The sequence below is a fragment of the Pristiophorus japonicus genome, chromosome 13, assembly GCF_044704955.1.
Source record: "Pristiophorus japonicus isolate sPriJap1 chromosome 13, sPriJap1.hap1, whole genome shotgun sequence".
In the NCBI taxonomy this organism is placed as follows: domain Eukaryota; kingdom Metazoa; phylum Chordata; class Chondrichthyes; family Pristiophoridae; genus Pristiophorus; species Pristiophorus japonicus.
The window spans coordinates 21451688-21475790 of record NC_091989.1 but is presented as its reverse complement, the minus strand read 5'-3'; the positions used below and the strand labels follow the sequence as shown (position 1 = coordinate 21475790).

Below are 24103 nucleotides of genomic sequence, written 5' to 3'. Positions count from 1 at the left end.
GATAGGACTGATGGAGAGAAACTATTTCCTGTGGTCCAGAACAAGGGGGTGTAACCTTAAAATTAGAGCTGGTCAGTTCAGTGGTGATGTCAAGAAGCATTTCTTCACTCAAAGTACAGGTTGTACCTCTCTAGTCCGAACAACATCCCTGGTCCGGCATCATTCCCGGCGGGGGTGGCATCCAGTGCTGAGTCCTGGGGCTGGCTGCTCCTCTTCTTCCCGCTGCCTCCAGGTTTCCCTCCTTGGTCGAGTCAGCGCAGAGACGGAGTGAGACTTGAGTTTTGCAGCCGGAGCGTGGCGGTTGACTGAGGTGCCGAAGCTGGGCCTGAGAAATGCTGCGCAGTAACAGAACTCGGCCGGGTTGCCAGCAGCGTTGTCAGCAGTACCCGGTAAGTCTACTGCTGACAACGTCTCGTGTCGGCGTTCCTGCTGTGTGCGTTTGTGTCGCTTATGAGGCCCCAAATAAAATAAGGGATTTTAATTAAGTCTGAGCTGTTCCTGTGTGCATTATCCATCAATACAGAGTGTTCCAGCAGAGAGTGAGTGAGTGAGATAAGTCTAGGGTCGGCGTGACCTCCTGTGGTCTGGAAAATTCTCTGATCCGACATCGGTCAGGTCCCAAGGGTGCCGGACCAGAGAGGTCTAACTGTATAGAGGAAATCTGGAACTCTCTGGCCCAAAAAGCTGTTAAGGCTCGGGGTGAAAGGAAAAATGGAAAACTATGTGATAGATATTTGTTATACAAGGGTATTAACGGTTAGGGAACCAAGCTGGGTAGAGGGAGGTAAGCTACAGATCGGCCCTAATCTAATTGAATGGCTGGAAGGACTCAATCGCCTATTGATGTTGCTATGTTCCTAACTCCTCCCACGCCCTGTTACTGCTCCCACACCCAATGTACGTTCCTCTAACTGCAGTGTTACACGCAGTTACGTTCCTCGAACTGCATATTACGCCCTGTATACGCTCCTCTATCTGGAGTGTGTGACTCGTGTACATTCCTCCATTAAACCGCTTTACCTGGAAGGAGGCAGCAAACTGCTGCAAAAGGGGAGGAAGTAGAGCCCTGTCAAAGTCAAAGAGGGAGAAATTAGGGAGCGCCCCGTTTGGAGAGCTAATGTTTAAAAGTTGGTAAAATTAACGCAAGTCACTAATGATGTTCAACTTTTCAAAAATTGGGTGTTTGCACTCCACTTCCTTCCTGGAGCACTAAAGGACGTAGGCGGGGCGGTAGTGGTGCAGCGCTGCACAATGCCCCGTGCAGAGCTGCCGTGTTATGAGGCACCTTCCCTCCCTTAAAGGGAAGGGCCATCACTGCAGGCTCTGCATTGGGAGCAGTGAGCTGGTCCCTGATGGCAGCCGCGATCCGGCCCGATCAGACCCGTGAAGTCCAGCAGAGTGCGGCCCGATCAATCCCAATGCAGACCGGCAGAGTGCGGCCCGATCAGACCCACGCAGACCGGCAGCCGAGCTGATGGATTGCGGCCGAAGAGAAATCCAAAAAACTGAAAATCAGCATTTTAAAAATGTTTCCACTTACTTCGACAACCTCCCCTTTAAATGTTGCCCCCGAGGCACCTGGCCTCCCGATCAATGCCTCCTGCCGCTTCCGGTGTTTTCGCCCGGCGATGCTGCAGGGGGTGGAACCGAAGTTCGGGTCCGGGGCGCTACCAGGGCGATGCGCATGGCAACGTCCGACCACTGCCGCAAACCTCCCGCCGAAGTTAGTGGGAGTCGTTCATCTCGCCGCGCCTGGTCGGTAAGTGGTTAGTGACCCGTTATCGCCCCCCGGAGGTGATAACTGGAGGCACTAAGGAGGCCAATTTCTAGGCCGAAAACTCAACCACACTGAGTCCAGTTAGAATCTCATTAATCTCACCAGTCGATCTATCTGTTGTCTAGTTGTCTGGAATTAATTTCCTCTAAAACACTTTCTGTCACACTATAATGCATTCAACTTACCGCGATTAATTTGCAACCAGTCCAAGTTGGGAATGACAGTGGTTTTGTATGCCGGCAGGATTTGAAATCAAATAAAGATCCATTAGTCCAAAATTAAGTCCTCTCTTGTGGTAATATAAAATCATATTGTTTTAAATTTTATATTTCTGTTACAATAAACAATTTTTGATATAGTACTTCAGACAATGTTACCTTGTGAATGTCAGTCAAGCCGAGCCCAATACAACGATCTGCAATGTCTGTTCCATGCATCGCCAGTCCAATGAACTCTCTGCTGTTTTGAGTGAAGGAGGCAAGATGTCCCTCTTGAGCCAGTGTTTGGCAGTACACCTTAAAATCAAAATAATTGTTGTGTAGCACATAAGAACATAACATAAGAAAGAGGAGCAGGAGAAGGCCATACGGCCCCTCGAACCTGCTCTGCCATTTAATATGATTATGGCTGATTTGATCATTGACTCACGTCCACTTCCCCGCCCGCTCTCCATAACCCGTTATTCCCTTATCGTTCAAGAAATGACTGAATACATTTAAGACAGAAATAATGTTCCAGCTGCCACAGCTCTCTGAGGCAGCGGATTCCACAGATCCACAACCCTCTGAGAGAAGAAATTTCTCCTCATCTCAGTTTTAAATGGGCAGCCCCTTATTCTAAGATCATGCCCTCTAGTTCTAGTCTCCCCTATCAGGGGAAACATCCTCTCTGCATCCACCTTGTCAAGCCCCCTCATAATCTTATATGTTTCGATAAGATCACCTCTCAATCTTCTGAATTCCAATGAGTAGAGGCCCAACCTCCTCAACCTTTCCTCATAAGTCAACCCCTCATCTCTTGAATCAACCTTATGAACCTTCTCTGAACTGCCTCCAAAGCAAGTATATCCTTTCGGAAATATGGAAACCAAAACTATACGCAGTATTCCAGGTGTGGCCTCACCAATACCCTGTACAACTGTAGCAAGACTTCCCTGCTTTTATACTCCATCCCCTTTGCAATAAAGGCCAAGATTCCATTGGTCTTCCTGATCACTTGCTAATCTTTTGTGTTTCATGCACAAGTACCCCCAGGTCCTGCTGTACTGTGGCACTTTGCAATCTTTCTCCATTTAAATAATAACGTGCTCTTTGATTTTTTTTCTGCTGAAGTGCATGACCTCACATTTTCCAACATTATACTCCACCTGCCAAATTTTTGCCCACTCACTTAGTCTGTCTGTGTCCTTTTGGAGATTTTGTGTGTCCTCACACATTGCTTTTCCTCCCATCTTTGTACCATCGGCAAACTTGGCTATGTTACACTCAGTCCCTTCGTCCAAGTCGTTAATATAGATTGTAAATAGTTGGGGTCCCAGCACTGGTCCCTGCGGCACCCCACTGGTTACTGATTGCCAACCCGAGAATGAACCATTTATCCCTACTCTCTGTTTTCTGTTCATTAGCCAATCCTCTATCCATGCTAATGTATTACCCCCAACCCCGTGATCTTTTACATAGAAACATAGAAACATAGAAAATAGGTGCAGGAGTAGGCCATTCGGCCCTTCTAGCCTGCACCGCCATTCAATGAGTTCATGGCTGAACATTCAACTTCAGTACCCCATTCCTGCTTTCTCGCCATACCACTTGATCCCCCTAGCAGTAAGGACCTCATCTAACTCCTTTTTGAATATATTTAGTGAATTGGCCTCAACAACTTTCTGTGTAGAGAATTCCACAGGTTCACCACTCTCTGGGTGAAGAAGTTCCTCCGCATCTCGGTCCTAAATGGCTTACCCCTTATCCTTAGACTGTGACCCCTGGTTCTGGACTTCCCCAACATTGGGAACATTCTTCCTGCATCTAACCTGTCTAACCCCGTCAGAATTTTATATGTTTCTATGAGGTCCCCTCTCATTCTTCTGAACTCCAGTGAATACAAGCCCAGTTGATCCAGTCTTTCTTGATAGGTCAGTCCCGCCATCCCGGGAATCAGTCTGGTGAACCTTCGCTGCACTCCCTCAATAGCAAGAATGTCCTTCCTCAGGTTAGGAGACCAAAACTGTACACAATACTCCAGGTGTGGCCTCACCAATGCCCTGTACAACTGTAGCAACACCTCCCTGCCCCTGTACTCAAATCCCCTTGCTATGAAGGCCAACATGCCATTTGCTTTCTTAACCGCCTGCTGCACCTGCATGCCAACCTTCAATGACTGATGTACCATGACACCCAGGTCTCTTTGCACCTCCCCTTTTCCTAATCTGTCACCATTCAGATAATAGTCTGTCTCTCTGTTTTTACCACCAAAGTGGATAACCTCACATTTATCCACATTATACTTCATCTGCCATGCATTTGCCCACTCACCTAACCTATCCAAGTCGCTCTGCAGCCTCACAGCATCCTCCTCGCAGCTCACACTGCCACCCAACTTAGTGTCATCCGCAAATTTGGAGATACTACATTTAATCCCCTCATCTAAATCATTAATGTACAGTGTAAACAGCTGGGGCCCCAGCACAGAACCTTGCGGTACCCCACTAGTCACTGCCTGCCATTCTGAAAAGTACCCATTTACTCCTACTCTTTGCTTCCTGTCTGACAACCAGTTCTCAATCCATGTCAGTACACTACCCCCAATCCCATGTGCTCTAACTTTGCACATTAATCTCTTGTGTGAGACCTTGTCGAACGCCTTCTGAAAGTCCAAATATACCACATCAACTGGTTCTCCCTTATCCACTCTACTGGAAACATCCTCAAAAAAATTCCAGAAGATTTGTCAAGCATGATTTCCCTTTCACAAATCCATGCTGACTTGGACCTATCATGTCACCTCTTTCCAAATGCACTGCTATGACATCCTTAATAATTGATTCCATCATTTTACCCACTACCGATGTCAGGCTGACCGGTCTATAATTCCCTGTTTTCTCTCTCCCTCCTTTTTTAAAAAGTGGGGTTACATTGGCTACCCTCCACTCCATAGGAACTGATCCAGAGTCAATGGAATGTTGGAAAATGACTGTCAACGCATCCACTATTTCCAAGGCCACCTCCTTAAGTACTCTGGGATGCAGTCCATCAGGCCCTGGGGATTTATCGGCCTTCAATCCCATCAATTTCCCCAACACAATTTCCCGGCTAATAAGGATTTCCCTCAGTTCCTCCTCCTTACTAAACCCCCCGACCCCTTTTATAACCGGAAGGTTGTTCGTGTCCTCCTTCGTGAATACCGAACCAAAGTACTTGTTCAATTGGTCCGCCATTTCTTTGTTCCCCGTTATGACTTCCCCTGATTCTGACTGCAGGGGACCTACGTTTGTCTTTACTAACCTTTTTCTCTTTACATATCTATAGAAACTTTTGCAATCCGTCTTAATGTTCCCTGCAAGCTTCTTCTCATACTCCATTTTCCCTGCCCTAATCAAACCCTTTGTCCTCCTCTGCTGAGTTCTAAATTTCTCCCAGTCCCCAGGTTCGCTGCTATTTCTGGCCAATTTGTATGCCACTTCCTTGGCTTTAATACTATCCCTGATTTCCCTTGATAGCCACGGTTGAGCCACCTTCCCTTTTTTATTTCTATGCCAGACAGGAATGTACAATTGTTGTAGTTCATCCATGCGGTCTCTAAATGTCTGCCATTGCCCATCCACAGTCAACCCCTTAAGTATCATTCGCCAATCCATCTCAGCCAATTCACGCCTCATACCTTCAAAGTTAGCCTTCTTTAAGTTCTGGACCATGGTCTCTGAATTAACTGTTTCATTCTCCATCCTAATGCAGAATTCCACCATATTATGGTCACTCTTCCCCAAGGGGCCTCGCACAACGAGATTGCTAATTAATCCTTTCTCATTACATAACACCCAGTCTAAGATGGCCTCCCCCCTAGTTGGTTCCTCGACATATTGGTCTAAAAAACCATCCCTTATGCACTCCAGAAAATCCTCCTCCACCGTATTGCTTCCAGTTTGGTTAGCCCAATCTATGTGCATATTAAAGTCACCCATTATAACTGCTGCACCTTTATTGCACGCACCCCTAATTTCCTGTTTGATGCCCTCCCCAACATCACTACTACTGTTTGGAGGTCTGTACACAACTCCCACTAACGTTTTTTGCCCTTTGGTGTTCTGCAGCTCTACCCATATAGATTCCACATCATCCAAGCTAATGTCCTTCCTAACTATTGCCTTAATCTCCTCCTTAACCAGCAATGCTACCCCACCTCCTTTTCCTTTTATTCTATTATCTTATGCAGTAACCTTTTATGTGGCACCTTGTCAAATGCCTTCTGGAATTCCAAATACACTACATCCACTGGTTCCCCTTTATCCACTCTGTTCGTTACATCCTCAAAGAACTCTAGCAAATTTGTTAAACATGACTTCCTCTTCATAAATCCATGCTGACTCTGCCTAACTGAGTTTTGCTTTTCCAAATGTCCTGCTACCTGCTTCTTTAATAATGGACTCCAACATCTTTCCAACCACAGATGTTAGGCTAACTGGTCTATAGTTTCCTGCTTTTTGTCTGCCTCCTTTTTTAAATAGGGGCGTTACATTTGCAGTTTTCCAATTTTCTGGGACCTCCCCAGAATCCAGGGAATTTTACATTGATTAGATTTAGTTATGTTGCTCTAAGTAATATGTTTAATGTTGAAACATTCTGTTCCTTTGCTAATCATGAACAATAAAACAAACAACATGCTGTTATATGCCCGTGAGTTCCTGTAAGAACATGTGGCCTCTCGAACCTGCTCTGCCATTGAATACAATCATGGCTGATCTCCTACCTCAACTCCACTAGCCCTTGATCCCCTTAGTCTCCAAAAAATCTATTGAGCTCAGTCTTGAATATACTCAATGATTCAGCACCATAACCCTTTTGCGTAGAGGATTTCAAAGATTGATAATCCTCTGAGTGAAGAAATTTCTCCTCAATTCAGTCCTAAATGGCCGACCCTTTATCCTGAGACTATGGCCGCGATTTTACTAACAGTGGCGAGTCCAGGGCGGCCGACATTGGTGGCGTGTTCCACCCTCTCAACACAATCTGGCGTTGATTGGGCTTGTTAAGCCTGCCCTGCGAGGTTCCTGGCCAATTAGCAGGAAGCGGGTCTGATGACACCATTTGATGACGCGTCATCAGCCGGTTTCCTTCAAGGGACCATGGCCAACTTTTTATTGACAGTTCTTCTGTCAGAGTTCTACAGCATTGCGGAGCAGCAAACAGATGCTATGGAGGGGGTCACAGCATGTAGGGAGGTTCTCTTCCCTTCCAATGGACGCAAGGGAAGAGAACCTCGCAGCCTTGTTGCACACTGTACAGGACAGCATAAGCAGGGATGTCATCAGAAGGACCAGGCTGCAGTGGCTCAAACCCTTCAATGATCTCAATAGATCATGAAACGTTACTGCAAAGCCACACTCAACCTCATCTGCTGTGCCACTCATCACATCCCCATCACTCTGCCTTCCCTACTCTACCCCTGCACATCCTTACTCACACCAACTTATCGTGCACCTCCACCCATCCCTCTCTCTCTACCTGCATTATCACTTCCCTATCTCACTAGCCACTCATCACACTTCCCTCATCCTTGTCCAATCATACCAACTAACAACACACAAGGGTAGGCACTTGAGTGTTTTAGCCAATATTCATGCCGATTTTTTGCTAATGTGTTGTCAAACGTTGAAATCCTTATTTTGAACACTGTGTGTTCTTGGACAGATTTGTGTGCACCTTTGGAAGTGACTTCGTGAGTTGTAGTGAATGTTCAGACATAAGGGTACCCCGCACAATGATGATGAGTATGAAAGGAATGGATTGGGTATTGAAGGGATGCTTTATGGTGCTGGTGTGGGGTGATGCCAACCTGACACATCATGTGGCAGCCAGTGTGTACAGTGTCACGTGAAGTAAATGTGGCCATGGTGTGGCCATCCCCGGCCTCCCGGGCAGCAATGTGGTTGGGTGCTGATGCCCTGTGTCCTGTGCAGCATCAGGTGGTTGCGGAGAAGATTGTTATTTTTGTTGGTGATGCGGGTGTGTTAAGTGATGTTGGTGTTGGGGCTGATTGTGGTGGGATTCTGAGGACCAAGGTGATATTTTTTCAAGGGCACCGATGTTCTGGAACAGTTGGCAAGTGAGGTTGAGATGACAGAAGCGATCTGTCCCTGGGTGACTGAAGATATAGAGGTTAAAATGAGACAGAGAAAGGCGGCTTCTGACAATTGTAAGATCTAAATAAAGAATGAGGGGCAACGAGAGGGTATGAGAATAGATTAGCGATTAACATAAAAGGTAACCCAAAAATCTTTAATAAACACATAAATAGTAAAAAGGGTAGTTAAAGGAAGGATGGGGCCGATTAAGGAACAAAAAGGAGATCTTCTTGTGGAGGCTGAGGGCATGGCTGAGGTACTAAATAAGTACTTTGCATCTGTCATCACCAGAGAAGAGGATGCTGCCAATGTAGCAGTAAAGGAGGAGGCAGTAGCGATATTGGACAGGATACAAATAGATAGAGAAGGATCTTAAAAGATTGACAGCCGAAAATAACAAAAGTCACCTGGTCCAGATGGGATGCATTCTCGGTTATTGAGGGAAGTAAGGGTGGAAATTGCAGAGGCTCTGGCCACAATCTACCAATCCTCCCTGGATATGGGAGTGGTGCCAGAGGATTGGAGGATTGCAAATGTTACAGCCCTGTTTAAATAAGGGGCGAAGGATAAACCTGGCAGTTGCAGGCTAGTTGGTGATGGGGAAACCTTTAGAGATAATAATCCAGAACAAAATGAATAAGTATTTCGAAAAGTAGGGCTAATAAATGAAAGTCAGCATGGATTTGTTAAAGGAAAGTCATGTTTGACTAATTTGATTGAGTTCTTCGATGAAGTAACAGAAAGGGTTGATGATAACATGAGAACATAAGAACATAAGAAATAGAAGCTGGAGTAGGTAATTTGGCCCTTCGAGCCTGCTCCACCATTCAACAAGATCATGGCTGATCTTCTACCTCAACTCCACCTTCCCGCACTATCCTCATACCCCTTACTTCCCTTAGTTCTCAAAAATGTATCGACCTCTGTCTTGAATATACTCAATGACTGAGCTTCCACAGCTCTCGGGGTAGAAAATTCTAAAGATTCACAACCCTTTGAGTGAAGAAATTTCTCCTCGTCTCAGTCCTAAATGGCCAACCCCTTATTCTGAGACTGTTATCCCTGGTACTAGACTCTCCAGCCAGGGGAACATTTTCTCAGCATTAACCCAGACAAGCCCCTTAAGAATTTTATATGTTTCAATTAGATCATCTGTCATTCTTCTAAACTCGAGGGAATATAAGGTTAGTGTAATCAATCTCTCCTCATAGGGCAATGCCCTCATCCTAGGAACCAGTTCAGTGAACCTTTGTTGCACTCCCTCTAAGGCAAGTATGTATTTCCTTAGGTAAGGAGATCAGAACTATACACAGTTCTCCAGCCATGGCCTCACCAATGCCCTATATAAATGTAATAAGTCTTCTTGGGACCGAAACTGCCGATGGCCTGTGCGGAGGTGGTAAGCTTCTGGGCCTGGGTCAGTTAATGCCCGGGTCGGAATTCCAACCCCTGGCGTGGAATTGCCCTTTGTGCTCCCGAAACGCCTACGCCCAATGCGTAGCGCTGCGCCCACTCCCGAGGTGTCTACCCCCTACCATCCTAGAAAGGAAGTGGAGTGCTTGATTTAGCACTCCACTTCCTTTTGGGGGCGGTAACCCCAATTTCTCGTGAGAAGCGAGACTTCTGCGCCTGGCGCAAAGTCTCGGGCATTGCCAGTTGTACCGGGACATTACCGAATTTTTAGTCGCCCTGCAGCCTCCTTGCCTTCACCTCACAGTTCACATTTCCACCTAAATTTGTACCATCAGCAAACCTGGATATGTTACATTCAGTGCCTTCATCTAAGTGACTAATATAGATTGTAAATAGCTGAGGCCCAAGCACTGATCCTTGCGGCACTCCGCTAGTTACAGCCTGCCACCCTGAAAAAGTCCCACTTATTCCTACTCTCTGTTTTCTGTCCATTAACTAATCCTCAATCCATGCCAATATATTACCCCCAATTCCATGAGTCCTAATTTTGTCCACTAACCTCTTATGTGGCACCTTATTGAAAGCTTTTTGAAAATCCAAATACACTACCTCCACTGGTTCCCTGTTATCCATCCTATTTATTACATCATCTAACAGACTCTAACAGATTTTTCAAACAATTTCTCTTTCACAAAACCATGTTGACTTTGCCTAATCATATTCCGATTTTCTAAGTGCCCTATCACCATGTCCCTATTAATAGATTCTAGCATTTTGCCTATTATTGATGTCAGGCTAACTGACATTTAGTTCCCTGTTTTATCCCTTCCTCCTTTCTTAAATAGTGGGGTTATGTTTTGCTACCTTCCAATCCTTGGGGACTGTGCTAGAATCTAGGGAATTCTGGAAGATTAATACCAGTGCATCCGCTATCTCTGCAGCTACCTCTTTTAAAACCCTAGGATGCAGTTCGTCAGGTCCAGGGGATTTGTTGCCACTTAGTCCCAGTAATTTTTGCAGTACTATGGGCTCAATTTTGCACAACCCCTTTTTCTGGCACGAATTTGTGCGCTGGAAACGGCGCTGTAAAAAAGTTGCCCCATCCTGGCCGCTCTTCCGAGTCCTCGGAGTCCCAGCGTGGCGCGCATTGTGAAGTTGGGGGTGGAACAACAGGCCAGCGCTGAAAACAGTGCCGGCACCTGCGCGCATGCGCAGTGAAGTCTGCGCGCATGCTCCTGCCCTCCCAGCGTGTCCTGCGGGCTGTGAGCAGGACCCGATGCTCGCAGCCCCTATCCCCGGCCGAAGAGACGCCCCGATCTCGCCACACCCTATCCCCGGCCGAGTGATCTCCCGCACCGACCGGCCAGCCCGCTGAGTTCCCGGGCCGAGGTAGGACTTCAGTTTTATTTTTTATTCATTGATGGTTATGCTTGAGAGTTTTGATTTGGGGGGTGGAGGAGGAGAGTTTTGTGCGGTGGAGGAAGAGAAAGAGTGTTTTGAGGGGGGAGAAAGAGTGTTTTGCAGGGGGGGGGAGAAAGAGTGTTTTGATGGGGTTGGGGGGGGACGAGGAAAAGAGTGTTTTGATGGGGGGTTGAGGGGGGACTTCAAAAAAAAACTTGATTCTGGCATAAAGGTAGGGCTTCTATTTTTTATTTTTTATTTGTTATTGATTGATTGCTTATTACTTTTTGTGGTTTGTTTCGTGCTTTGTATGTCTTGGTGCAAGTCCTCAGCTTCCTTGTATTTTTTATTTGTTATTGAATGCTTATTTTTGTGCTTTGTTTAGTGCTTTGTAAGTCTTGGTGCTTTAAATGTACTAACCTGCGCTGAATTCTCAGAGCTGGCCACATACGCTGACGTAAGTGGATTTGGAGTAAGTTTTTGCTGGCCAAAGTGGCATAAATGGCCAAAACTGGCATAAGTGTCTGGGAACGCCTCCTTTTGAAAAAAAAACTGAACTAAAAAAAATCGTACCTAACTGACTTACTCTGGAGCAAATTTTTGGGGGAAAATGGCATTTTTTAACTTACGCCAGAAAAAACAACTTACTCCAAAAAACTTGATGCAAGTCATGGCCAAAATTGGGCCCATGTCTTTACTTGTACTGATTTCCTTAAGATCCTCATTCTCTCTAGATCCTTGGTTCCCCATTATTTCGGAATGTTTTTTGTGTTTACCTCCTCGTCCTTCTCGACCTGTCTGCAGCCTTTGACACGGTTGACCACTCCATCCTCCTCCAACGCCTCTCCACCGTCGTCCAGCTGGGTGGGACTGCACTCGCCTGGTTCCATTCTTATCTATCTAATCATAGCTAGAAAATCACCTGCAATAGCTTCTCTTCCCACTCCCACAATGCTACCTCTGGTGTCCCTAACGGACATATCCTTGGCCCCCTCCTATTTCTCATCTATATGCTGCCCCTTGGCAACATCACCCGAAAACACAGCATCAATTTGACACCCAGCTCTACCTCACCACCACTTCTCTCAACCCCTCTATGGTCTCTAAATTGTCAGACTGCTTGTCCGACATTCATTACTGGATGAGCAGAAATTTTCTCCCATTAAATATTGGGAAGACTGAAGCCATTGCCTTTGGTCCCCGCCACAAACTGCGTTCCCTAGCCACCGACTCCATCCCTCTCACTAGCATCTCTCTGAGGCTGAACCAGACTGTTCACAACCTACGTGTTATATTTGATACTGAAATGAGCTTCCGGCCACATATCTGCAGCATAATAACTACAACCGCCTATTTCCACCTCCGTAACATTGCCCATCTCACCCCCTGTCTCAGCTCATCTGTTGCTGAAACCCTCATCCATGCATTTGTTACGTCTGGCCTTGACTACTCAAATGCACTCCTCACTGGCCTCCCACGTTCTACCCTACGTAAACTTGAGGTTACGAGAGCCACAGATTCTGTCACAGGTGGGACAGATAGTTGTTGAGGGAAGGGATGGGTGGGACTGGTTTGCCGCACGCTCTTTCCGCTGCCTGTGCTTGATTTCTGCATGCTCTCACGATGAGACTCGAGGTGCTCAGCGCCCTCTCGGATGTACTTCCTCCACTTAGGGCGGTCTTGGGCCAAGGACTCCCAGGTGTCAGTGGGGATGTCGCACTTTATCAGGGAGGCTTTGAGGGTGTCCTTATAGCGTTTCCGCTGCGCACCTTTGGCTCATTTGCCGTGAAGGAGCTCCGAGTAGAGCACTTGCTTTGGGAGTCTCGAAGGGCCGAATGGCTTACTCCTGCACCTATTTTCTATGTTTCTATGTCTCGTGTCTGGCATGTGAACTAGGTGGCCTGCCCAGCGAAGCTGATTGAGTGTGGTCGCAGGGAATTTGTAGGATCTTGCGGAGACATCGTTGGTGATATTTCTCCAGCAACTTGAGGTGTCTGCTGTACATCGTCCATGCCTCTGAGCCATACAGGAGGGCGGGTATTACTACAGCCCTGTAGACCATGAGCATGGTGGCAGTTTTGAGGGCCTGGTCTTCAAACACTCTTTTCCTCAGGCGGCCGTAGGCGGCACTGGAGGCGGTGTTGGGTCTCGTCATCGAAGCCTGCTCTTGTTGATAGGAGGCTCCCGAGATATGGGAAATGGTGCTCCCTGTGCTCGCTGATCTTCTTCAGCTCCCAGTTAAGCAACGCCTCAATTTCAAAATTCTCATCCTTGTTTACAAATCCCTCCATGGCCCCTCCCTATCTCTATAATCTCCCTCAGCCTCACAACCCCTGGAGATGTCTGCACTCCTCAAATTCTGCTCTCTATAGCATCCTTCATTATAAGTGTTCAACCATTGGTGGCCATGCCTTCAGCTGCCTAGGCCCCAAGCTCTGGAACTCCCTCCCTAAACCTCTCTACCTCTCTTTCCTCCTTTAAGACACTCCTTAAAATCTACCTCTTTGTCCAAGCTTTTGGTCATCTACCTTAATTTGTTCTTTTGTGGCTCGGTGTCCAGTTTAGTTGTCTTGTCTTATCATCATCATAGGCAGTCCCTCGAAGTCGAGGAAGACTTGCTTCCACTCTAAAAATGAGTTCTCAGGTGACTGTACAGTCCAATACAGGAATTACAATCCCTGTCACAGATGGGACAGACAGCGGTTGAAGGAAAGGGTGGGTGGGGAGTCTGATTTGCTGCACGTTCCTTCCGCTGTCTGAGCTTGTTTTCTGTATGCTCTCGGCGACAAGATTTGAGGTGCTCAGCACCCTCCCGGATGCTTTTCCTCCACTTAAGGCGATCTCGGGCTCGGGATTCCCAGGTGCCGGTGGGGATGTTGCACTTTATCAAGGAAGCTTTGAGGATGTCCTTGAAATGTTTCCTCTGCCCACCTGGGGCTCACTTGCCGTGTAGGAGTTCCTAATAGAGCGCTTGCTTTGGGAAACTCGTGTCGGACATGCGGATGATGTGGCCCGCCCAACGGAGCTGGTTGAGTGTGGTCAATGCTTCGATGCTTGGGATGTTGGCCTGAGCAAGAACACTGATGTTGGTGCATCTATCCTCCCAGGGGATTTGCAGGATCTTGCGGAGGCAGCGCTGATGGGATTTCTCCAACGCATTGAGGTGTCTACTGTATATGGTCCATGTCTCTGAGCCATATAAGAGGGTGGGTATCACTACTGCCCTGTAGACCATAAGCTTGGTGCCAGATTTGAGGTCCTGGTCTTCAAAAACTCTCTTGCTCAGGTGACCGAAGGCTGTGCTGGCACACTGGAGGCGGTGTTGGATCTTGTCATCGATGTAGGCTCCGAGTTATGGAAAATGGTCCACGTTGTCCAAGGCCGCACTGTGGATTTTGATGACCGGGGGCAGTGCTGTGTGCTGGGGTCAGGTTGGTGGAGGACCTTTATCTTACAGATGTTTAGTATAAGGCCCATGCTTTCGTACGCCTCGGTGAAGATGTTGATGATGGCTTGGATTTCTGCCTCTGAATGTGCGCAGACGCAACACAACAGTGAAGCACCTTGGGACATCTTACTACATTAAAAGTGCAATATAAATACATGAAGACAGATACAAAATATTTGTTTAATATCTCTGCCAGTTCCTTATTGCCTGTTATAATTTCTCCTGTCTCTACCTCTAATGGGCCCACATTTATTTTCACTAATCTCTTCCTACTTACATACTTGTAGAAACATTTAGATCTGTTTTTATGTCTCTTGCTAATTTACTCTCATATTCTTTTCTCTCTCAAATTCTTACATACATAAGAACATAAGAAATAGGAGCAGGAGTAGGCCATTTGGCCCCTCGAGCCTGCTCCGCCATTCAATAAGACCATGGCTGATCTGATCCTGGCCTCAATTCTATCTCCCTGCCCGCTCCCCATAACCCTTGACTACCTTATCGTTCAAAAATCTGTCTATCTCCACCTTAAATATATTCAATGACCCAGCCTCCACAGCTCTCTGGAAAAATTCACAACCCTCAGAGAAGAAATTCCCCCTAATTTCCGTTTTAAATACAGGAACCCTTATTCTAAAATTATGCCCCCTAGTCCTAAATTCCCCCATGAGGGGAAACATCCTCTCTGCATCTACCTTGTCAAACCCCCTCAGAAGCTCACATGTTTCAATAAGATCACCTCTCATTCTTCAAACTCCAATGAATATAGGCCCAACCTGCTCAATCTTTCTTCATCTCGTGAACCTTCTCTGAACTGCCTCCAATGCAAGTATATCCCTCCTGAAATAAGGAGACCAAAACTGTACACAGTACTGCAGGTGTGGTCTAACCAGTACCCTGTACAGTTGTAGCAGGACTTCCATACTTTTATACTCCATCCCCCTTGCAATAAAATATTCCATTTGCCTTCCTAATTATTTGCTGTACCTGCATGCTAACATTTTGTGTTTCATATTCAAGGACCCCAGGTCCCTCTGTACCGCAGCATTTTGTAATCTCTGTCCATTTAAATAATAATTTTAAAAAATGTTTCCTACCAAAGTGGATAACCTCACAGTTTCCCACATTATACTCCATCTTCCAAATTTTTGCCCACTCATTTAGCCTATTTATGGGCTAGACTTTCCACTTTTATGCAAATTGGCCAAAAATAAGCGTTATTTCCAGCGTGGGCGGTAAATATGGGTTTTAAGCGTGGATTATTGCCCATTTCCAAAACCCTAACTTTCCATTTTTTAAAATGGACGTTACCACGAGCGATCTGAAATGGGCGTTAGCATTAAATTTTTTTGACCTTCTGTCGTAAAGTGTCGCCAACCATAGCAACGGCATGGCAACACTCGTTTCCCGCGTTTCAGGAGGTCAGGGGTCATCATTACATGTGCAGAAGAGGAGACACAGAGAGGGAGCAGAGAGGGACTGAAAACATGTGTGGGTCCTTGTTTGGCTGTTGTGGGAGGCAGGAGGGAGATTCACTAGCAGCAAAAAGCCTACTAAGCACCAAGAAGGTAGTTGGTACCGAGATTTTGTCCAACAAATAATATATAACATGGAAGGAATGGAGGAGACGACCCAGCACGCTGTGGAGACTGACGCTGGTGAAAGCAGTGAGGTGGGAGAGGAACAATTGGGAGGACAAAAAAGAGTGAGGAGATTCTTGGACAAGGCAAATGCCTCCCTCATGCAGGAGGTCGAGTCACGCTGGGGTCAATTGACCCAGGGAGGGCATGGGAAGCCCACCCCAAAGGCCTACCAGAAGATATGGGCCAAGATAGCAGAGGTGGTCTCGTCGGCGATCAACGAGATACGTGAGGGCAACTAATGCCACGAGCAATGGAACGACCTGCTAAAGTAAGTATTACATTTATTTAATATACTTATATATTTATATAATTGGAATTGTAAGTGTAATGAGTGATTAAAATCAGATGTGATGTCTTGCACTTATACCGGGAATGTTTTACTCAAAGCCTGCGGTCACGGGGCACGTCTTTATGTGAAGAATTATAATGTTCATTGTAATCATGATTACATCTGTTGGTTATGTGTTGCATCAGTCTCTGTGACAGTACCTCGCAAAGATATCACGCAATGATCTCAATCCATGTCGTGCTGTTGTTACCTTTTACAGAGAAGCTTTCCAAGAATAGGGCCAAGCAGAGGCGAATGGGTTGGGGGGGGTGGGGGTTGGGGGGTCACCAGTCACCATCGAGCTCACCGACATCGAGGAGTGGGTGTTGGAACTGGTGGGGAGCCACCCCCGGTCGACCATACATGCAGCTGCAGAACCTGATGTGATGCCACACGAGTAAAGTATACACCATTGCGTGATGTAAAGTCATAGATGCCACACCCACTCATATCCGACCAATATTATATGATAGATGAATCATAAAATTCTTCTGTAATGATGTCCTCATGAGAATCATTGCAATGCAAAATTTGGTGATGGTCATGAAATGTGATGTCTGTGATGATTTTGATAACGGTGTTGCTTTTGTCGTGCATATGCTGTGTGTAGCATTGGAATCACCTTGTGACCCGAGCACCCCCTTCTCCTCTAATAACCTCATTTATGTTTTGCAGCGCAGCCCTATGCAAAAACCCCGAGCCCAGAAGCTGGGGGCACGGGGACGGACTCGCCGGGTGATACTCCATCTGGTGCTGAGGAGCAACGATTCTCGCCCGTGGATCTGCTGGGTCCCTTCTCCACGGATGTCAGTGCCGACTTCGAGGAGCCTGCATCCCCCAACCTCCGTGATCCACTTGACACCGCTGACATGTAGTGCTCCTGCGGCCATTCCCACATCCACTGTGGAGGTTCCAGGCCCAAGCACCTTGCTGCAGGGCACCCCAGGTGTCTCCATGACTGCGCCAACCAAGCAAAGGTTGGTTCGACACGTCAGGTCTGCTCCACGAGCGGCAGATCTGAGCGGAGACATGGTGCACTTGTCCAGGAGGAGTGTTGACACAGGTCAGCAGATCCTACAGACAATGGGGGACATATCCCTCCAGATGGCCAGCATGTCCGCCACCATGACGAAGTACGTGATGCAGATGGCGGAGGCCCTGGAGCTGATAGCCAGGAACACTGGTGGCACCTAGTGGTCCCGGAGCGAGGCACTGCACCCCAAGGTGTTGCACCCTCATTGCCAATGACACATGAGAGCCAGGAGGAAGATCTTGCTTCTGACCCGGAGGACGTTCCCACCTTGGGACCGTCCTCTCCCGTATCCATCCAAGCAGCGGTTCTGCCGTCATTCCCCCCAGTGAAGTAGCATCTGAGGAGCTCCTCGGCCAGGCAGCTTGGAGTCAGGAGGGGAAGGGGTAGAGGAGGGGAGGAGAAGCAGGGGGGGAAAGGAAAGTGAGGTGCATGGCCGTAGGTGTTGTCTGGTGCATATTTTTAGGTTGCTGGTGCTATTTTGGGTGGGAGGGACGGGACAAGGGGGCTACCTTGGTTTGCATTTGTGTTCTGTTTTGCTGGAAATGGGGACCATTGTAATAATATAAATGCGATAAATTTGTTGTGGGGTGGGGCGGGGTGTTTTTACAATTATACTTATGATTTCAGATAAATGATCGGATTAAATGGTTTTTATTTAACATAACCTTGTTACACATTGTCTCAGATAGCTGCACCGTTACACACTGGTGATTCTTTAACATGAAAGGGTATAATTACACTTAATTTGAATCAACTTAAACTTTAACTGTCACCAAGGTGATACACACCATTGATGTATGACCTGCACACCCAGCAGTGTTGCAGTTTTGTAAATAACAACAACATTCTTTCAAGCAAAGTGCTCATTTATGAGCTGCTGACGTAAGAGTCTTGCAGCTATGTAGCCACCAAGTGGCCTTTCCTGCGGTCTAGAGGGGGTGGAGGCTTGGTTTCAGCATCAGCCTGACTGTCTGGCCCGAAGTCAGCGTCCACCTCCTTGTTCTCCTCTTTCTCTCCTGAGGTGGACCGTCAGTCCCTTCTGGCAATTCTTGTCCCCTCCTGATAGCCAAGTTGTGCAGCATGGAGCACACCACCACGAATTGAGCTACCTGCTCAGGGTGGTATTGGAGCTCACCTCCTGAGTGGTCCAGGCATTTAAAGTGCTGATTAAGCACTCCAATGGTTTTCTCAACAATATTGCGACTGGATCTGAGGCTCTCGTTTTATCGCTTCTCGGCTTCGGTGTGGGTATCATGCAGAGGAGTCATCAGCCAGGTGGCGAGGTCATATCCTTTGTCACCAAACATCCAGTACTGACCTTGTGGCTGACAGGTAAACATGTCAGATACAGCGCTATCATGCAGGATGTGAATATCATGGATGCTGTCTGGAAATTTAGCATTCACTGCCATAATAATTTGCTGGTGGTCGACAATGAGTTGCACATTCAGGGAGTGGAATCCCTTGCGGTTCCTAAAAACCTGCATCCTGAAAAGGTGCCCGCATCGCGATGAGCGTAGTCTATTGCTCCCTGCACCTTGGAGAAGTTGGCAATTCAGTAGAATCCTAAAGTCCTCTCAGTCTGAGCCTTCTAGGGAAATTGATAAAATCCATCCTGCATGCGTAAAGGGCTTCAGTGACCTGTCTAATGCAGCAATGTGTGGTATGCTGAGATAGCATTATCATAGGCAGTCCCTCGGAATCAAGGAAGACTTGCTTCAACTCTTAAAATGAGTCCTTAGGTGGCGGAACAGTCCAATACGAGAACCACAGTCCCTGTCACAGGTGGACAGATTGAGGGAAGGGGTTGGTGGGACTGGTTTGCCGCACGCTCTTTCCGCTGTCTGCGCTTGATTGCTGCATTCTCTCGGCGATGAGAATCGAGGTGCTCAGCGCCCTCCCGGATGCACTTCCTCCACTTAGGGCGGTCTTAGGCCAGGGACTCCCAGGTGTCAGTGGGGATGTTGCACTTTATCAGGGAGGCTTTGAGGGTGGTCTCTGTAACGTTTCCTCTGCCCATCTTTGGCTCGTTTGCCGTGAAGGAGTTCCGAGTAGAACGTTTGCTTTGGGAGTCTCGTGTCTGGCATGCGAAGAACGATGTGGCCTGCCCAGCGGAGCTGATCAAGGAGGGAGAGAGAAAACAGGGAATTATAGACCAGTTAGCTTGACATCGGTAGTGGGGGAAATGCTGGAATCAATTATTAAAGATGTAATAGCAGCGCATTTGGAAAGCAGTGACAGGATCGGTTCAAGTCAGCATGGATTTATGAAAGGGAAATCATGCTTGACATTTTCTAGAATTTTTTGAGGATGTAACTAGTAGAGTGGATAAGGGAGAATCAGTGGATGTGGTGTATTTGGACTTTCAAAAGGCTTTTGACAAGGTCCCACACAAGAGATTAGTGTGCAAAATTAATGCACATGGAATTGGGGGTAATGTATTGACGTGGATAGAAAACTGGTTGGCAGACAGGAAGCAAAGAGTGGGAATAAACGGTCCTTTTCAGATTAGTAGGCAGTGACTAGTGGGGTACCGCAAGGTTCAGTGCTGGGACCCCAGCTATTTACAATATAAATGATTTAGATGAAGGAATTGAATGTAATATCTCCAAGTTTGCAGATGACATTAAGCTGGGTGGCACTGTGAGGAGGATGCTAAGAGGCTGCAGGGTGACTTGGACAGGTAAGGTGAGTGGTCAAATGCATGGCAGATGCAGTATAATGTGGATAAGTGTGAGGTTATCCACTTTGGTGGCAAAAACAGGAAGGTAGATTATTATATGAATGGTGACAGATTAGTAAAAGGGGAGGTACAATGAGACCTGGGTATCATGGTACATCAATTATTGAAAACTGGCATACAGGTACAGCAGGCGGTGAAGAAGGTAAATGGCATGTTGTCCTTCGTAGCGAGAGGATTTGAGTATAGGAGCAGGGAGGTCTTTCTGCAGTTGTACAGGGCCTTGATGAGACCACACCTTGAATACTGTGCACAGTTTTGGTCTCCTAATCTGAGGAAGGACATTCTTGCGATTGAGTGAGTGCAGCAAAGGTTCACCAGACTGATTCCCGGGATGGCAGGACTGACATATAAAGAAGACTGGATCGACTAGGCTTATATTCACTGGAATTTAGAAGAATGAGAGGGGATCTCATAGAAGCATATAAAATTCTGATGGGATTGGACAGATTGGATGCAGGAAGAACGTTCTCGATGTTGGGGAAGTCCAGAACCAGGGGTCACAGTCTAAGGATAAGGGGTAAGCCATCTAGGACTGAGATGAGAAACTTTTTCACTCAGAGAATTGTGAACCTGTGGAATTCTCTACCACAGAAAGTTGTTGAATCCAGTTCGTTGGATATATTCAAAAGGTGAAGTAATTAAAAATAAAACAGCCAAGCTTCAAGCAGGAATGGGGTACTGAAATTGCATGATCAGCCATGATCATATTGAATGGTGGTACAGGCTCGAAAGGCCAAATGGCTTGCTCCTGCACCTATTTTCTATGTTTTTATGGTCATTGCTTCAATGCTGGGGATGTACCAGTGTGGACGTCAACTGAAAGCAGGGCTATGATGCCTCCCATGGGTGAACAGAGCTGCTAAACTGTGCAAAAATCAGGAAACATGGCTTTTTGGGTGTCGCTCAGTTGGCATCTACCTCGCCTCTGAGTCAGAAGGTTTGTGGGTTCAAGTCCTAGTCCACTGAGCACAAAATTGTAGGTTGGCACTCGAGTGCAGTACTGAGGGAGTACTGCACTGCCGTAGGTGCAGTCTTTTGGATGATACGTTAATCTGAGGTGGATGTAAAAGATCCTATGGCACTTTCGAAGAAGAGCAGGGAGTTATACCAGGTGTCCTGGCCAATATTTATCCCTCAATTAACATCATTAATTAAAAAAATTATCTGGTCAGTATCGCATTGCTGTTTGTGGAAGCTTGCTGTGTGCAAAGTGGCTGCTGATTTCCTACATTACAACAGTGACCACACTTCAAAAAGTGTCTGTAAAGCGGTTTGAGACGTCCGGTGGTCGTGAAAGGCGCTATATAGATGTAACTCTCTTCTGTATGTGAACAGTCGGCATTGCCACCCAGCTTCAAACTTGCTAAAATTCCTAATGTTGGGTAAACAAGGTGCCGTGGTTGGAAGACCAGACTGGCTCAATGTATACCCCATAAAGGCGACAGCAAAAAGCAAGTTTGACCCCAAAAAAGCATTGATTTTCCGGCTCCGTTCGCTGATCCTCCGGTCCCCAAGGTGTTCGCAAGGTTCCGATGTGCAGAGAGGGAAAGAACCTTCGGCACGCAACAGGGCTGACTGACGTGCCGCTCGTCCAATAGGGAGCCGAATCCGCGTTCAGCTCCCGCCTCCGAGTCAGGAGGGTCCAATGAGGAGCGGGTGGGCGGGGTTGCGAAGGCTGGCACTTGGTTACCGACTGTAACTTGTTTAGTCTCTGAGCGAGGATGGAAGCGGCGAGCCCTGCCGGCGGGAGCTCGGCACCCCGGGCCAGGGAGCTCTTCCGAAACCAGCGCAAGGACTCGGAGGTGAGTGCAAACCCTCGGGCTCGGAGGGCAGAGTGACACCGGCAGGTGACAGCGGCTAATAATAACCCGTGTGCCGGGGGTGGCAGTCCGTCAGCCAGTAAGCCACTGGCATACAGCAGCTGCCCGTCCCGCTGGCTGTGACTGGAGCCGCTCCACCGAGGGAGGGAGTGAATGAGAGAGTGGCACTAGCCGGTGGAAGCAGCGCTCGGTCACTTGGCGTGCCGAGGTCAAAATGGATCCGTACAACTTTCTCAAGAAAAATTGTGTAAGAAGCCCAAAGTTTTCTGTTTTTTTTAAACTTTTCAATATTGTGCAGTGATCGAGCCTCCGATTTTAAATATTACCGTGTATTAGACAGTCTCACTAACAGGTTTATCCTGCGAATAGTGTTGAAACCAAGCCAATTAATGAATGTGACTTGAAATATGGATTGTATTCTCTGGAGAGTATATCCCTCCCTATCTCGCTTTCTCTTCCATCTTCATGTTTCTCATCCCCCTATCTCTATTCCTCCCTTTTCTGTGTGCCCCTCTCTCTCTCTCTCTTACCTCTGTCATCAATCTCGTGCCTCTCCTGTCAATCTTGTCAGCCCTCCTCTCACTTTCATATCTCCTTCCCCTGTGTATCTCATTTTCATGTTAACCTGTGGAATTCTCTGCTGCAGAGAGTTGTTGAGGCCAGTTCATTGGATATATTCAAGAGGGAGTTAGATATGGCCCTTACTGCTAAGGGGGATCAAGGGGTATGGAGAGAAAGCAGGAAAGGGATACTGAGGGAATGATCAGCCATGATCTTATTGAATGGCGGTGCAGGCTCGAAGGGCCGAATGGCCTACTCCACCTATTTTCTATGTTTCATCACTCTTTCTCACCCCATGTCTCATTTTCATCCCCTTGGCTCTCACTCTCTTATACCCTCCTGTCAACTCTTCTCTCTCGTCGCCCTCTCAACTCTCTCACTCTCTCGGCCCACTGTGTGTCTCACCTTCCATACCTTTTTTTTCCTCCTCTCCTCCCACTCTCTAATCTCCCTTCTTTCCATTTTTCATCTCTCTGTTCCTGTTCAATATGTGATAGTCAACTGACCTTTGGGAAGATACTATTTGTTCTCGGTAGTGCAGGAGAAGGATGAAGAGTTGGTTGAGGGAAGCGTTCTCACCTGAGCTTGTTTGGGAGAAGGTGGGCACCAGCCTGTCTCCCTCTGATCCACTTAGTTTTCAGTTGGCATCTCTACTTTTTCTGCCAGCCTGTGATGGCCCGCCACTTCATGGAATGATTGTATATTGACTATGGAGTGCGTGCTGTTAAAGTGACTGATCTTGGGGTGAACTGCTATGGCTTGTTTTCTGCAGAGGACGTCAGTGGTGACTGAAAGTTTGTGGTGTCACTTCTCGTTTGTCCCTTTGGGAGAGCCCGTGGAGAAGGGAGGTAGGGAGGGGTCGGGGTGGCTTGTAGGGACTGGGCCTAAATAAGGGCTAAATGTGGTTCCCGAGAAGATTGTGGAGTGGTTGTCGGATTTAGAAGGAGGCCAACTTCTTTAAGAAGAAAAAAATACTGTGTCACGCTTGTTTCCTGTGTCACTCATTGTAATTCCATAAATTGCATCAGTGCTGCTGTGTGCCTATGTCATGGTTTAAATGACGTAGGAGCAGGAGGAGGCAACTCAGCCCCTCGAGCCTGTTGTGCCATTCAGTTAGATCATGGGTGATCTGTAGCTCAGCTCCATTTATCCGCTTCGTTCCATACTCCTTAATGCCCTTATCCAACAAAAATCTATCGATCTAGCCTACCCCCTACAGTACCGGTAATGCCACTCTCTGAGCTGGTGCTTGCTAAAGTTCGGTCGGGTGACACTGTGCCAGTTTGGGTGATGATTTCTGCCAGCTCCTCAAATTCAATTGTCCTGATATTGCGAAGCAGGGGGAGCAACGTAGGCCATGTAATGTAGGACACAGGGTCAGATAGATAGTCTGGAGTGATCCTTGACTTTCCGCCTTTGGGTCCGGGGAGCAACTTTCCGAACCTCCTTCCTGGAGATGACAGGGACTGGGGAGAGTGGATCACATGTGGTCAGGGCCACTGGTATATTGCACGGGATCCTCCTATGCAAGTCTCAAACCACTGGCACGAATGGGTTTGATGGGCTGACGGTTCCCACTTTATGTCCTTACCCCAGAGG

The 24103-nt window shown here is 47.3% G+C and overlaps 1 protein-coding gene across 4 annotated transcripts in view; it reads left to right on the top strand.

Annotated features, from left to right (window-relative positions):
* The window catches only part of strip2 (striatin interacting protein 2), a 99162-nt gene that overhangs the window by 38908 nt on the left and 36151 nt on the right, over positions 1-24103 (top strand). The window contains exon 1 of one of the 4 annotated variants that reach the window (XM_070897223.1): positions 1664-1759. The exons of 1 other annotated variant lie outside the window; for it this stretch is intronic. In XM_070897223.1, the coding sequence (XP_070753324.1) occupies positions 1679-1759 (81 nt within the window). In that variant the 5' untranslated portion in view covers positions 1664-1678. Of the gene's footprint in view, positions 1-1663; positions 1760-21822; positions 21926-21948; positions 22191-24103 lie in introns of those variants that run through there. 2 more of the 4 variants (XM_070897220.1, XM_070897221.1) reach the window with 2 other exon arrangements.